At 36.2% G+C, this 15,099-nt stretch overlaps 2 protein-coding genes across 22 annotated transcripts; both read right to left on the reverse strand.

Moving 5' to 3' along the window:
* Positions 1-119: 119 nt before the first annotated feature.
* Positions 120-5,194, reverse strand: LOC110619482 (putative disease resistance protein RGA3). 16 transcript variants are annotated; one of them, XM_021762969.2, is made up of 9 exons: positions 2,106-5,194; positions 1,955-2,025; positions 1,712-1,817; positions 1,527-1,614; positions 1,342-1,414; positions 1,038-1,157; positions 758-931; positions 629-693; positions 120-533 (listed from the first exon to the last, which is right to left on the reverse strand). In XM_021762969.2, exons 1-2 carry the CDS (start codon positions 5,115-5,117, stop codon positions 2,011-2,013), a joined length of 3,027 nt encoding a protein of 1,008 aa, XP_021618661.2. In that variant the 5' UTR covers positions 5,118-5,194; the 3' UTR covers positions 120-533; positions 629-693; positions 758-931; positions 1,038-1,157; positions 1,342-1,414; positions 1,527-1,614; positions 1,712-1,817; positions 1,955-2,010. The 16 variants fall into 16 exon arrangements, with proteins under 16 accessions (XP_021618661.2, XP_043814145.1, XP_043814142.1 ...); XM_043958210.1 differs by lacking the exon at positions 1,712-1,817; XM_043958207.1 differs by lacking the exon at positions 1,527-1,614.
* Positions 5,195-6,542: 1,348 nt separating this feature from the next.
* LOC122724018 (putative disease resistance protein RGA4) lies at positions 6,543-11,735 on the reverse strand. 6 transcript variants are annotated; one of them, XM_043958220.1, is made up of 10 exons: positions 11,278-11,732; positions 8,573-9,634; positions 8,421-8,492; positions 8,134-8,238; positions 7,949-8,036; positions 7,765-7,836; positions 7,461-7,580; positions 7,181-7,354; positions 7,094-7,116; positions 6,543-6,956 (listed from the first exon to the last, which is right to left on the reverse strand). In XM_043958220.1, the coding sequence occupies exons 1-3, from the start codon at positions 11,578-11,580 to the stop codon at positions 8,478-8,480; spliced, it is 1,380 nt and encodes a 459-aa protein (XP_043814155.1). In that variant the 5' UTR covers positions 11,581-11,732; the 3' UTR covers positions 6,543-6,956; positions 7,094-7,116; positions 7,181-7,354; positions 7,461-7,580; positions 7,765-7,836; positions 7,949-8,036; positions 8,134-8,238; positions 8,421-8,477. The 6 variants fall into 6 exon arrangements, with proteins under 6 accessions (XP_043814155.1, XP_043814154.1, XP_043814152.1 ...); XM_043958219.1 differs by having other exon boundaries at positions 7,052-7,116; XM_043958217.1 differs by lacking the exon at positions 7,094-7,116.
* Positions 11,736-15,099: the final 3,364 nt, after the last annotated feature.

Genomic DNA, 15,099 nt, shown 5'->3' on the forward strand with positions numbered 1-15,099 from the left:
ATTTAATGCCGTATCTGATTTCTGGTTCTTGTGATATGCTCTTACAAAATTCATCTAAAATTCAGTGCTCTTACACATTCTGGAAACACAATTTATACAAAAACTGATTTCTCAGGAAAAAAAAGGAAAATAATGTTATTTGCATTGAATGAACAAATGATTAGCATAGTAGCAAAACTACTTAAAATAAGAGAAATTAGAAACCAAAAAGCAGCACAGCATGAGTCTGGGCATTGCATGTTGGATGATCGAAACAGAGGTCTTGAGTGCGAATCTAGATCCTGAAATACGCAGGCCTGCAAAAAGTCATTCGAAGAAGTGTGCAAAACTCCCATCATTCAGCTTTCTTTCTGCTTCCCGCTCAGCAGGATTACTATGTACTGAGACAGATAGGAAACTTATCCCGGTGAGTTTTTATTCCGGGATGTCAAGGGCACAATGCGCAGCTTAGTGAATCTCCATCATCTTTGCCACAGGTGTAAGTTATGAAGATAGTTGCTAGATGGAGGATTTTCACACTAGTGATTAAGCATCTGTTTCAAGCCAGAATCATCATTAAATCACAGATTTGCTTTACAAGCAATAACTAGAGGGATTTCATATTACAAGTAGAGTCTTTATAACCTACTGAATCGCTTATTTGCGAAGACAGAAGAAAAGGAGAGCTCACGTTTTGTTTTTACTGCACAAATACTGCATATGGAATCTGAGTGAGAAGTTACTCCCTAAAAATTTCAAAAGTGTTTTTGAGAGGTACCTTTGCGCGAATCTTCTGGCAACAGACCCAAAGAAGTCATCCAATAAGTAGAAATTCTTCTATGGAAGGCCACACACATTAATAGCAGTTCTTTCAAGGCGAATTATGCCAAGCCAATCAAGGAATTGCTGCCATGGCATGTAGTTGTGGTTTCTTAATGTGTTCGAGTAACTTCTGCACAAGGAATCAAATTAATCTTTAAATCCGTGAAATTAAAAGGGATGCAGAATTACAAAACTAATAATAAGAACAATAATAATAAGATGGATAGAAGCATGACCTGCCAATGCATGATTTCGGCAAGCCTTTGCTTTGGTTCACCACTTCCCAATGTAGTAAGAATTTCAACAGCATCCCAGAATTTCAATAGCATCCCAATGATAACTCATACTTGATGAGCCTTGATGGAGAAATGAAAGTCCAGTTAAAATTATTCAAAATGCATATCCACTCGCCAAGAACATATGCACCCAGAAATCTCCTTAAATAAATAAGGTTTTAACAAGGTGAATGCTTTGCTTTTTCTTTTTTTGGGAAGAACTTCAAAGTAAACAAAGGTAAGACTGTTGGGTTTTGATGTTTACCTTGTGTGGGAGAAATATGATGTTTACCCAGAAATCACATTTTTGTTTTCAGAATAAATGGTTTTTTCCACCTCTGCATTTGACATTGAAAAAACTTGAATAAATACCAAATAATTAAGAAATGCTGCTGATTTAATTTACAAAGGAATGGTGCATGTGAAGAGAAATTGACATATGACAATCACATTCAGCACAATCAATTCTCATCCTAATTTAGAAGACTAATCAAACTAACTGCAGCAATAACATCTTTTCCACGAAGTCTACTAACTTCTGCACATAGAGTCAAAATTAATCCGTTATATCCATGAAAAGAATGAAGGCAGAATTACATTAAAAAATGAATAAAAATGATGGTTAAAAGAATGACCTGCCAATGCATTTAAAATCTCTTTGAATTTGTTTCCCACATCCCAATTTATTAGAATTTCAGGTGAGTAAAAAAAGAAAAAAATGATTCCTCTAGCTTGATGAGCCTGTATATGTGGGAAAAAAGTGTTAAAATATTATCATAAAGCAAACAAATTCTCAATTACACAAAAAATAAAAGAAAGAAAAGGTACGCTGTATATTGATCTTGATTGTAAAGAAATAATGACAAAAGGATACTTACAACTCAAAGGTAATACACTGCTCATTTTGGAAGAAACACATCCAACACTTCAAAACTTATCCTTCATTGATCTGTGTAAATAGAATCATAGAGTGAAGATTTTCTCATGTAAGTTTAGTTTGCAAATTGGAGAGAAAAAGGACCAACTTACCGAAGCTTCATCATCCAGTAGATAGCGGCCCTCTCTTTGAATTCTTTGGTTATCAACTTCAATATTTGGGATGTGAGAAATGAAAGCCCAATCCGCACCCTTTCTATTTCCACATCTTTCCTTCAATTGGGGACAGTCATCGATATCCAATTCTCGTAACGAGGTGAGGGAACGCATCTCTTGAGGCAGACACTTTATTGCCGGACAAATCTCAATGGTTAGTCTTTGAAGACAAGTGAGATTCCGCAGTCCATCTGGAGGTAGAGATTCGAGCTCTTTAATGTCCCTAATCCAAAGGTTCTTCAATTTAGAGAGAGGAGGAATGATTGAGGAAGAAGAAGAGATTGATGGTGTGAATATTTGGTGCACAAGTTGTGGGCTTGCGTGCAGCAAATGTAGTGAATCATCGAGAGATGGAAACTGAGGGATGGACTTCAAATTAGGGCAGTCCTCACAAACGAAATATGAAAGACAAGGAAATTGGAGTAGCTCAAGAGCTGTCGAATCATCCTCCTTCTTCTTCTGCCATCCTTTAAGCTTAGGACAACCATATAGCACGAGAGTCTTTAGGGATGGAAAGAATGATGTTGGTTGTCCCTCAATCTCCATGTATTCTAAATCATCTACTCCCCAAATCTCTAGATATTGAAGAGAAGGGATTTGATCCATTGGTGGGAGATGCTGATATCTCTTGCAATTCCATATACAGAGATAGACAAGATTCGTGAGGGAAGAGAACCAACTTGGGAACCTCCTGCCTCCATAGCCAAACACAAGTAACTCTTTAAGATTGGGATGTGGTTGGAGATTTTGGAATGCCATTTCATCTCTATCAACATTTGAATCTTCCCAACTCTCCTCCCAACGTAGTTTCAATGATTGAAGGAGTGGCTTCTCTTTCAAATTAACATTTACAATCTCATCATCCACACATCCCAGATTTCTAATTTCAAGACGTCCCCTCAAATTGTTAAGCTTATTCAATTCATTTATTTTTCCAACATCCTTTGAGGAAATATGCCCTTTTCCCACTACGAACAGTGACAACGTCTGAAGTGAAGTCAACTGCCCAAGCCCACGTGGCATATGAGTCAAAGAGTTACAACCTTCACAATATAAATGCCTAAGATTCACAAGCTTTTTAATATCTTTAGGCAATTCTTTGAGCTCGTCACAATAAGAGACATCTAATACTTGTAAATTCAGCAAATCCGTAATAGAATTTGAAAGTGCTTTAAGTTTCTCGTTATCGGAAACGTCAAGATATCTTAGATATTTTAGCATTTTTATAGAATTATCCATTATTCTATATGAATGCATAGTAAATACACGCAAAAATTTTAAATTTTTATAAATAAATAGCTGATCGACATTATGTTCCTCAGACAAAAGAATCGATCGTACTCTTTTTGCATTGTTAAGAATTTCTTGTGGTGCAACAACTAAATTCAATGCTACATGATGGGTTTTCTCATCAATATTTGGTGCATCAGAATTTACTAGCTGAATCCTCTTTCCACCCACTGTGGTTGCGAGATCGTGCATTAAATCATGCATTTTACAGCTTTCTACATTTCCACATCTATCTCTTTCCACCTCTTGAAAAAATGACCTCCACCACAGTTTCATAAAATATTCAAGCCCAATATCTTCAAGACAATCACTCGTACTTGGTGATTCAATAAACCCTTGTGCAATCCAAAGATGGATTAATGTTTTCACATCAATCACATAATCTTTTGGATATATTGCGCAATATGCAAAACAATGCTTCAAATGTGATGGGAGATGATCATAACTTAGCTTCAGTGTTGGCATAATATCATTACCATCTTGACTTATTCTTGAGAGTTCTTTTGTTAAAAAGGGCAACCACTCAGTTTCTGGATTTTTCGCATACAAGAGACTTGCTATAGTTTTTATTGCAAGTGGAACTCCATGACATTTCTTCAAAATCTCCTTTCCCATCTCTCTTACATTTGCATGTTTTGGCTCCTGCCCCTTAAGTGCTACATGCAAAAACAAAGACCAAGACTCATCCAGAGACAACCCTTCCAAAACATGTGGTGCTGTTGTGCCAGATATATCTGCCACCTTTTTAGAGCGAGTGGTTATTAATATCTTACTTCCACTAGAGCCACCCACTAATAATCTCTTTAAATTCTGCCATTTTTCTCTATTCTCATTCCACACATCATCTAGAACAAGCAGATATTTCTTCCCACTAATAATTTTTTCCAGTCTAGACTTCAATGCTTCTAACCCAAGATCTTCCGATTTATTCCCTGTTGCAGACTCTAGAATCTTTCCAACAGTCATTTTCACATCAAAAGGTTCTGAAACACACACCCATATTCTTGGCTCAAATGAATTCTTAATCATTTCATCATTCAATATGATTTGAGCAAGAGTGGTCTTCCCTAATCCTCCAATTCCAACAATTGAGAGGACTGAAACACACTCTTCACCATTGGAAGACAATACAAGTTGTGTAATTGCCTTTTTGTCACCCTCTCTCCCAATAACCACTTCAGGTAAAGAGGACGTAGTTTGATCCCTCCATACAATACTCTCCTGATCAGTACGAACCTCTAAATTAAATTTTCTGTCAGCTTCAATATCAGCTAGCCTCTCCCTAATCGCCTTAACTTTATGACCCATTTTAAAACCATAAACAAGTTTATTTGAAGACGAAAAGAAGAGACTTACCTCCTTTGTCATTCTATTTCCAGTCATCACTCGGCGCCTTAGGGCTTCTGTGGCGAAGTCATCTACCAAATCATCAGCATCATAAACCACTTCTTCTAGCCTCTCAAGCCAGCATTTCACTTGACGGTTAAGTTTCTGCTGCTCCTCAGCATCCAGAAGAACGTTGCGAATACTAGAAACTGTGGCCTCAAGTTTCTTAAGCTCACCTTTGACGCCCCACCACAATCCGATCTCATGAAGGGCTCGAGAACCCAGCTTGGTAATGATATCTCCGACAACGTTAGAGAGAACTCCGTCGGCCATTTTGGGTGTTTTGGTTTGATTGTAAAAGGATGAAATGTTGCTGTGAAGAAGAAGACGGTACAACAAATGACTAATTTAAATAAAAAAAAAAAAAAAGAAGTGGAGGAAAAAGCGGTCCGTTAACTTTGGACGGCGCTGGTTTGCTTTAATTTAAAAAGTAAAATATATTAATAAATTTATATATAGAATGAAAGTTAGTTATTTTTTATAAAATAATTTTATTTTTTATTAAATAAATTTTATGAGTGATTTAAATCGTTAAAAAATATAAAATATATTTTTGATGTTACTAAAATTTTGTTATTGAAATGAAAGTATTTTTATATATTTTGTGATGATGTATAAAGTTACATTAGGTATAATATGATGTATAGTAAATTTATTATGAGTTTTAATGACTTTAAATCGATTTAAATTTTAATATTGATAGCGGTTCAATTTCTGAATTATTATCGAAATGTATAGCAGGAGCTCAAGAGTATCCTGTTGCATATTATAGATCCATCGATATAAAAAATATGGCATATGCACACATTCAGGATTTAGAGATTCCTTCAGCTAGTGGCAGATATTGTTTAATTAAAAGAGATGTCCACTTCTCTGAGGTTTTGAAGATTGTGTCAGCAACATTATCCTACATTGCACCTTCCAAAAAACTATGGTTTTTTTTATATTTTTGCATGCTCATGTTGGACCAGCTATATGAATGGCTAAGATATATAATTATTTGGATAACTGAGAAATAGTTATTTTGAATGATTAATTTGATCATGGAATATAATCTGAGTTGCAGATGTGGCTCTGAATTGAATTACTTAACAAAGTATGAGGTATCAAAGAAAAAAGCGAAAACTTTGGATATTGATTTCATTCCTTTGGAGGTTAGTTGAAGGACACTATTGAAAGCTTGAAGGAGAAGAGCCTCCTCAGCATTTGATTTTGGCTGTCGGATAAAAAGCAATGCAAATATTACATTGGCCTTTCAGGTTCATTGGCTTTAGCTTTCTATTGGTGTAAGGTATTATTGCCCTTCAGAATTGTCTTTATTTAAAAAAAGTGAACCCATACAATTTGTAAAATATATTAAAATTTGTATACAGCTGTATATAAACATATTACATGTGTCGCTTGTTTCTGGTAGATAAAGTTCATTTCAGGTCTGATTTCTGAGGAAGTTGCTCTTTTTTTTTATCTGATTTCAAGTCTCATTCCAAAGAAGAAGACACAAGAAAAAGAAAATGTGTAATCCACCAATTCAGATTTAGTTCAGTCTTTTCAAAGTATATTCAGATTTCATAGCCAATTCATTTAATGCTGTATCTGATTTCTGGTTCTTGTGATACGCTCTTACAAAATTCATTTAAAATTCAGTACTCTTACACATTTTGGAAACACAATTTATACAAAAACTGATTTCTCAGGAAAAAAAAGGAAAATAATGTTATTTGCATTGAATGAACAAATGATTAGCATAGTAGCAAAACTACTTAAAATAAGAGAAATTAGAAACCAAAAAGCAGCACAGCATGAGTCTGGGCATTGCATGTTGGATGATCGAAACAGAGGTCTTGAGTGCGAATCTAGATCCTGAAATACGCAGGCCTGCAAAAAGTCATTCGAAGAAGTGTGCAAAACTCCCATCATTCAGTTTTCTTTCTGCTTCCCGCTCAGCAGGATTACTATGTACTGAGACAGATAGGAAACTTATCCCGGTGAGTTTTTATTCCGGGATGTCAAGGGCACAATGCGCTGCTTAGTGAATCTCCATCATCTTTGCCACAGGTGTAAGTTATGAAGATAGTTGCTAGATGGAGGATTTTCACACTAGTGATTAAGCATCTGTTTCAAGCCAGAATCATCATTAAATCACAGATTTGCTTTACAAGCAATAACTAGAGGGATTTCATATTACAAGTAGAGTCTTTATAACCTACTGAATCGCTTATTTACGAAGACAGAAGAATAGGAGAGCTCACGTTTTGTTTTTACTGCACAAATACTGCATATGGAATCTGAGTGAGAAGTTACTCCCTAAAAATTTCAAAAGTGTTTTTGAGAGGTACCTTTGAGCGAATCTTCTGGCAACAGACTCAAAGAAGTCATCCAATAAGTAGAAATTCTTCTATGGAAGGCCACACACATTAATAGCAGTTCTTTCAAGGCGAATTATGCCAAGCCAATCAAGGAATTGCTGCCATGGCATGTAGTTGTGGTTTCTTAATGTGTTCGAGTAACTTCTGCACAAGGAATCAAATTAATCTTTAAATCCGTGAAATTAAAAGGGATGCAGAATTACAAAACTAATAATAAGAACAATAATAATAAGATGGATAGAAGCATGACCTGCCAATGCATGATTTCGGCAAGCCTTTGCTTTGGTTCACCACTTCCCAATGTAGTAAGAATTTCAACAGCATCCCAGAATTTCAATAGCATCCCAATGATAACTCATACTTGATGAGCCTTGATGGAGAAATGAAAGTCCAGTTAAAATTATTCAAAATGCATATCCACTCGCCAAGAACATATGCACCCAGAAATCTCCTTAAATAAATAAGGTTTTAACAAGGTGAATGCTTTGCTTTTTCTTTTTTTGGGAAGAACTTCAAAGTAAACAAAGGTAAGACTATTGGGTTTTGATGTTTACCTTGTGTGGGAGAAATGTGATGTTTACCCAGAAATCACATTTTGTTTTCAGAATAAATGGTTTTTTCCACCTCTGCATTTGACATTGAAAAAACTTGAATAAATACCAAATAATTAAGATATGCTGCTGATTTAATTTACAAAGGAATGGCGCATGTGAAGAGAAATTGACATATGACAATCACCTTCAGCACAATCAATTCTCATCCTAATTTAGAAGACTAATCAAACTAATTGCAGCAATAACATCTTTTCCACGAAGTCTACTAACTTCTGCACATAGAGTCAAAATTAATCCGTTATATCCATGAAAAGAATGAAGGCAGAATTACATTAAAAAATGAATAAAAATGACGGTTAAAAGAAAGACCTGCCAATGCATTTAAAATCTCTTTGAATTTGTTTCCCACATCCCAATTTATTAGAATTTCAGGTGAGTAAAAAACAAATAAATGATTCCTCTAGCTTGATGAGCCTGTACATGTGGGAAAAAAGTGTTAAAATATTATCATAAAGCAAATAAATTCTCAATTATACAAAAAATAAAAGAAAGAAAAGGTACTCTGTATATTGATCTTGATTGTAAAGAAATAATGACAAAAGGTACTCTGTATATTGATCTTGATTGTAAAGAAATAATGACAAAAGGATACTTACGAACTCAAAGGTAATACACTGCTCATTTTGGAAGAAACACATCCAACACTTCAAAACTTATCCTTCATTGATCTGTGTAAATAGAATCATAGAGTGAAGATTTTCTCATGTAAGTTTAATTTGCAAATTGGAGAGAAAAAGGACCAACTTACCGAAGCTTCATCATCCAGTAGATAGCGGCCCTCTCTTTGAATTCTTTGGTCATCAACTTCAATATTTGGGATGTGAGAAATGAAAGCCCAATCCGCACCCTTTCTATTTCCACATCTTTCCTTCAATTGGGGACGGTCATTGATATTCAATTCTCGTAACGAGGTGAGGGAACGCATCTCTTGAGGCAGACACTTTATTGCCGGACAAATCTGAATGGTTAGTCTTTGAAGACAAGTGAGATTCCACAGTCCATCTGGAGGTAGAGATTCCAGCTCTTCAATGTCCGTAATCTGAAGGATCTTCAATTTAGAGAGAGGAGGAATGATTGAGGAAGAAGAAGAGATTGATGGTGTGAATATTTGGTGCACAAGTTGTGGGCTTGCGCAGTGCAAATATAGTGAATGATCGAGAGATGGAAACTGAGGGATGGAGTTCAAATTAGGGCAGTCCCTACAAACGAAATACGAAAGACAAGGAAATTGGAGTAGCTCAAGAGCTGTCGAATCATCCTTCTTCTTCTGCAATCCTTTAAGCTTAGGACAACCATATAGCACGAGAACCCTTAGGGATGGAAAGAATGATGTTGCTTGTCCCTCAATCTCAATGTACTCTAAATCATCTACTTCACGAATATGTAGATATTGAAGAGAAGGGATTTGATCCATTGGTGGGAGATGCTGATATCTATTGCAATTCCGTATACAGAGATAGACAAGATTCGTGAGGGAAGAGAACCAACTTGGGAACCTCCTGCCTCCATTGCCAAGCACACGTAACTCTTTAAGATTGGGATGCGGTTGGAGATTTTGGAATGCCATTTCATCTCTATCAACATTTGAATCTTCCCAACTCTCCTCGCAACGTAATTCCAATGATTGAAGGACTGGTTTCTCTTTCATATTAACATTTACAATCTCATTATCCACACAACCCAGATTTATAATTTCAAGACGTCCCCTCAAATTCTTAAGCTTATTCAGTTCATTTATTTTTTCAACATCCTTTGAGGAAATATGCCCTTTTGCCACTACGAACAGCGACAACGTCTGAAGTGAAGTCAACTGCCCAAGCCCACGTGGCATATGAGTCAAAGAGTAACAACCTTCACAATATAAATGCCTAAGATTTACAAGCTTTTTAATATCTTTAGGCAATTCTTTGAGCTGGACACAGTAAGAGACATCTAATACTTGTAAATTCAGCAAATCGGTAATAGAATGTGAAAGTGCTTTAAGTCCCTTGTTATCGGAACGTCAAGATATCTTATATATTTTAGCATTTTTAAAGAATTATCCATCGTTGTATATGAATGCATCATAAATACACGTAAAAATTTTAAATTTTTATAAATAAATAGTTGATCGCAATCATATTTCTCAAGCAAAAGAAGCGATCGTACTCTTTTTGCGTTATTAAGAATTTCTTTTGATGCAACATCCAAATTCAATGCTACATGATGGATTTTCTCATTAATATTTAGTATATCAGAATTTACTAGCTGAATCCTCTTCCCACCCACTGTGGTTGCGAGATCGTGCATTAAATCATGCATTTTACAGCTCTCTACATTTCCATATCTATCTCTTTCCACTTCTTGAAAAAATGACCTCCACCACAGTTTCATAAAATATTCAAGCCTAATATCTTCAAGATAATCACTCGTACTTGGTGACTCAATAAACCCTTGTGCAATCCAAAGATGGATTAATCTTTTCACATCAATCACATAATCTTTTGGATATATTGCGCAATATGCAAAACAATGCTTCAAATGTGATGGGAGATGATCATAACTTAGCTTCAGTGTTGGCATAATATCATTACCATCTTGACTTATTCTTGAGAGTTCTTTTGTTAAAAAGGGCAGCCACTCAGTTTCTGGATTTTTCGCATACAAGAGACTTGCGATGGTTTTTATTGCAAGAGGAACTCTATGACATTTCTTCAAAATCTCCTTTCCCATCTCTCTTACATTTGCATGTTTTGGCTCCTGCCCCTCAAGTGCTACATGCAAAAACAAAGACCAAGACTCATCCGGAGACAACCCTTCCAAAACATGTGGTGCCATTGTGCTAGATATATCTGCCACCTTTTTAGAGCGAGTGGTTATTAATATCTTACTTCCACTAGAGCCACCCACTAATAATCTCTTTAAATTCTCCCATTTTTCTCTATTCTCATTCCACACATCATCTAGAACAAGCAGATATTTCTTCCCACTAATAATTTTTTCCAGTCTAGACTTCAATGCTTCTAACCCAAGATCTTCCGGTCTATTCCCTGTTGCAGACTCTAGAATCTTTCCAACAGTCATTTTCACATCAAAAGGTTCTGAAACACACACCCATATTCTTGGCTCAAATGAATTCTTAATCAATTCATCATTGAATATGATTTGAGCAAGAGTGGTCTTCCCTAATCCTCCAATTCCAACAATTGAGAGGACTGAAACACACTCTTCACCATTGGAAGACAATACAAGTTCTGTAATTGCCTTTTTGTCACCCTCTCTCCCAATAACCACTTCAGGTAAAGAGGACGTAGTTTGATCCCTCCATACAATACTCTCCTGATCCGTACGAAACTCTAAATTAAATTTTCTGTCAGCTTCAATATCAGCTAGCCTCTCCCTAATCTCCTTAACTTTATGACCCATTTTAAAACCATAAACAAGTTGATTTGAAGACGAAAAGAAGAGACTTACCTCCTTTGTCATTCTATTTCCAGTCATCACTCGGCGCCTTAGAGCTTCTGTGGCGAAGTCATCTACCAAGTCATCAGCATCATAAACAACTTCTTCTAGCCTCTCAAGCCAGCCTTTCACTTGACGGTTAAGTTTCTGCTGCTCCTCAGCATCCAGAAGAACGTTGCGAATACTAGAAACTGTGGCCTCAAGTTTCTTAAGCTCACCTTTGACGCCCCACCACAATCCGATCTCATGAAGGGCTCGAGAACCCAGCTTGGTAATGATATCTCCGACAACGTTAGAGAGAACTCCGTCGGCCATTTTGGGCGTTTTGGTTTGATTGTAAAAGGATGAAATGTTGCTGTGAAGAAGAAGACGGTGACAACAAATGACTGATTTAAAGAAAAAAAAAGAAGTGGAGGAAAAAGCATTCTTCTAAATGATTATCTTCGGTCGGTCAACTTTGAACGGCGCTGGTTTGCTTTTTAAATAATATATTAATACATTTATATATATACAGATGGAAAGAAAGTTATTTTTTAAAAAATAATTTTATTTTTTATTAGAAATGCATTTTTTTTAATTAAATTTGATGAGTGATTCAAATATTAAAAAATATAAAATATATATATACAGATGGAAAGAAAGTTATTTTTTAAAAAATAATTTAATTTTTAATAGAAATGTATTTTTTTTAATTAAATTTGATGAGTGATTCAATTATTAAAAAATATAAAATATATTTTCGATATTGCTGAGATTAAATTGATGTTGTAGTCGGAATGAAACTGTACTATAATTGGTTAGAATTTATAAGAGAGGAAATATGAGATAGTGGTGGGTACCTATAGCAGCAAGGCAGTGATGAGTACCTATGACAGCTACTGTGACGCTAAAGTCAGTATTTTGAAAAATAGAAAAAATTTAATGAATAACTTAGAGTTTGAGTAGTATCATAGATAATGTACCTTTATCTTCGTAATCGTTCTCCTTTTATACTATGAGAAAATGTATATAAATATATCATGAAACAACAGGGCCTAAACTGGTCCAAATAACTTTTGGACTCACTTTTCACTTGACCCAAAATGGTTAATTCAGGTTATTTAGTAGTTTCGTGCTAGCTATTATATACAATTCCAAAATCTCCCGATGTGGGACAGCTTTCGCAGCGGAAGCGAACAGCTGACCATTACACTCGATCCCGCTAAATTTGCGACGTCCTCGTCGCAGTTGAATTGGATACAATTGCTAATTAGGACCGAACCCTTAGGTATTGTGGTTCGCTAGTACGTCGGGCGGCTCCACCTCGTCTCACACGGGTAGCTCTTTCCTTACAGGCTCACTAGCTCTACATAATTTGTTTGATCTAGAGTGGCTCTAATACCAATTGAAACAGTCAGGTCCAAACTTGCTCAAATAACTTTTGGACCCACTTTCTACTTTGCCCAAAATAGTTAATCTAAGTTATTTAGTAGTTTTGTGCTACCTATTATATACAATTCCGATTTTCTATAATCTCCCGGTGTGGGACGGCTTCCGCAGTGGAAGCAGGTAGCTGACCGTTGCACTTGGTCCCGCTAAATTTGCGACGTCCTCGTCGCAACTGAATCGGATACAATTGCTAACCAGGATCGAACCCTTAGGTATTGTAGTTCGCTAGTACCTCGAGCGGCTCCACCTCGTCTCACACGGGTAGCCCTTTCCTCGTAGGCCCACTAGCACAATTTGTATCTAGGGTGGCTCTAATACCAATTGAAACAGTCGGGTCCAAACTGGCCCAAATAACTTTTGGACCCACTTTCCACTTGTCCCAAAATGGTTAACTCAAGTTATTTAATAGTTTCGTGCTAACTATTATATACAATTTCGATTTTCTATAATCTCCCAATGTGGGACAGCTTCCGCAGCGGAAACAGGTAGCTGATCGTTATAATCGGTCTCGCTAAATTTGCGATGTCCTCGTCGCAACTGAATTTGATACAATTGCTAACCAAGACCGAACCTTTAGGTACTGTGGTTCGCTAGTACCTCTGGCGGCTCCACCTCATCTAACACGGGTAGCTCTTTCCTCGCAGGCCCACTAGCTCTGCACAATTTGTCTAACTCAGGGTGGCTCTGATACCAATTAAAATAGTCGGGCCTAACCTGCCCCCAAAGGTTTGACTTTTGAATCTGTGAGCGGACTTTAGGCCGTCGAACCTGCTGCCGAAAGTGCCCTGTCCAGCCTTTTTCAGCTTGCTTCCTACGTGTGTTCTTCTATGTTCTTAGGGGGTAGTTTTAAGTGTTGTAAAAGTTATATTTGGTTCCTCATTTAAGTCCATCTGTGTAGGATCGGACTTGGAAGATCGTAGAAACTTGCAGTAAGATAACTGTATCAAAATTAGGCGTGCGTCAGCCAGAGGTGAGTAGAACTAAACTCAATTATTATTTTAAAAAAACCAAATGTTTTAAGCATACTTATGCATCACAAATGCTATGTATATATATGATTATGGTGCTTTGCATTAGAATTCACGAATATAATGCATTGCATAATTTATTATTGTTGTTGATGTATGTTAGATGACCTTCTAGCCCTCAAGTATGTTATGGTATGTTATGACGGATATGGAAAGAGCAGGACTTGCTCATTCTACGCCCTTGGCACTGTGTAAGGGAAAGACCAGGGTTACACATTTTATATCCGTGGCACTATGGATATGTTATTTTATGTTTAAGAGGAAATTCTGAAAAGCGCTTGTCGTGGGCTGGGCACTATTGGAATCTATAGAGAGTCACTGGTGACAAGTCTATCTTGATATGAATTGTTTGTGTTGTGACACATTTATACGATCATATGTCTTATTAAACTGCTTTTGTTATGTTTCTGCTCACTAGCCTCTTATAGTTTATCCCTTTTCCCTAACTCCAGATTTGCAGGATCAGAATTAGCTCGAGAGGTGGGCCGAGGTGTTGGTATAGTCCATTGTAATAACATAGTTGTGGACATGTATTAATTTGTGAATTTGAATTGTGTTTTGCGTGAGTTTTCTTTATAATCCTTATTTTATGATTTTTTTATGTAAAAGATTTTAAGTCTAAATTATGTTTGAACTAAGCTTGAGGTGTGTAATATTGACTATACTAAAACATTTGATGAGAGCTCTAGTATGAATTTATGTTTCCAGTTCTGATACATGCGCAGGTCAAGTTTTTGTTATTGAAATAGAAGTGTTTTTACATGTTTGTGTGATTATGTATGGATCTATATCAAATGTAACAGGATGTATAGTAAATTTGCTATGAGTTCCGGCAACCTTAGATTGATCTGAACCGTAGTGCCGATAGCGGTCTGAGTTGCAGATGTGGCTCCGAATTGAATTATTTAACAAAGTATGGGGTATCAAAGGAAAAAAGTGAAAACTTTGGGTATTGACTTCATTCCTTTGGAGGTTAGTCTGAAGGACACTATTGAAAGCTTGAAGGATAAGGGCTTCCTCAGCATTTAATATTGGCTGTTGGATAAAAAGCAATGCAAATATTACATTGGCTTTTCAGGTTCATTGGCTTTAGCTTCCTATTGGTGCAAGATATTATTACCCTTCAGGATTGTCTTTATTTGAAAAAAGTGGACCAATACAATTTGTAAAATACATAACAATTTGTATACAACTGTATATAAACATATTACATGTGTCACTTGTTTCACTGGTGGATGAAGTTCATTTCAGGTCTGATTTCTGAGGAAGTTACTCTTTTTTTTATCTGATTTCAGGTCTCATTCCAAAGAATAAGACACAAGAAAAAGAAAATGTGTAATCCACCAATTCAGATTTAGTTCAGTCTTTTCAAAGTATA

The sequence above is a fragment of the Manihot esculenta genome, chromosome 7 (assembly GCF_001659605.2).
Source record: "Manihot esculenta cultivar AM560-2 chromosome 7, M.esculenta_v8, whole genome shotgun sequence".
NCBI lineage: Eukaryota > Viridiplantae > Streptophyta > Magnoliopsida > Malpighiales > Euphorbiaceae > Manihot > Manihot esculenta.

Excerpts from the sequence above, each read along its gene's own strand:
- LOC110619482 (XM_043958212.1), bottom strand. The coding sequence starts at position 5,117 with ATGGCCGACGGAGTTCTCTCTAACGTTGTCGGAGATATCATTACCAAG.
- LOC122724018 (XM_043958221.1), bottom strand. The coding sequence starts at position 11,580 with ATGGCCGACGGAGTTCTCTCTAACGTTGTCGGAGATATCATTACCAAG. Across the intron at positions 9,635-11,277 it reads GAAATAGAATGACAAAGGAG|TTGACTTCACTTCAGACGTT; the intron begins GTAAGTCTCTTC and ends GGGCTTGGGCAG.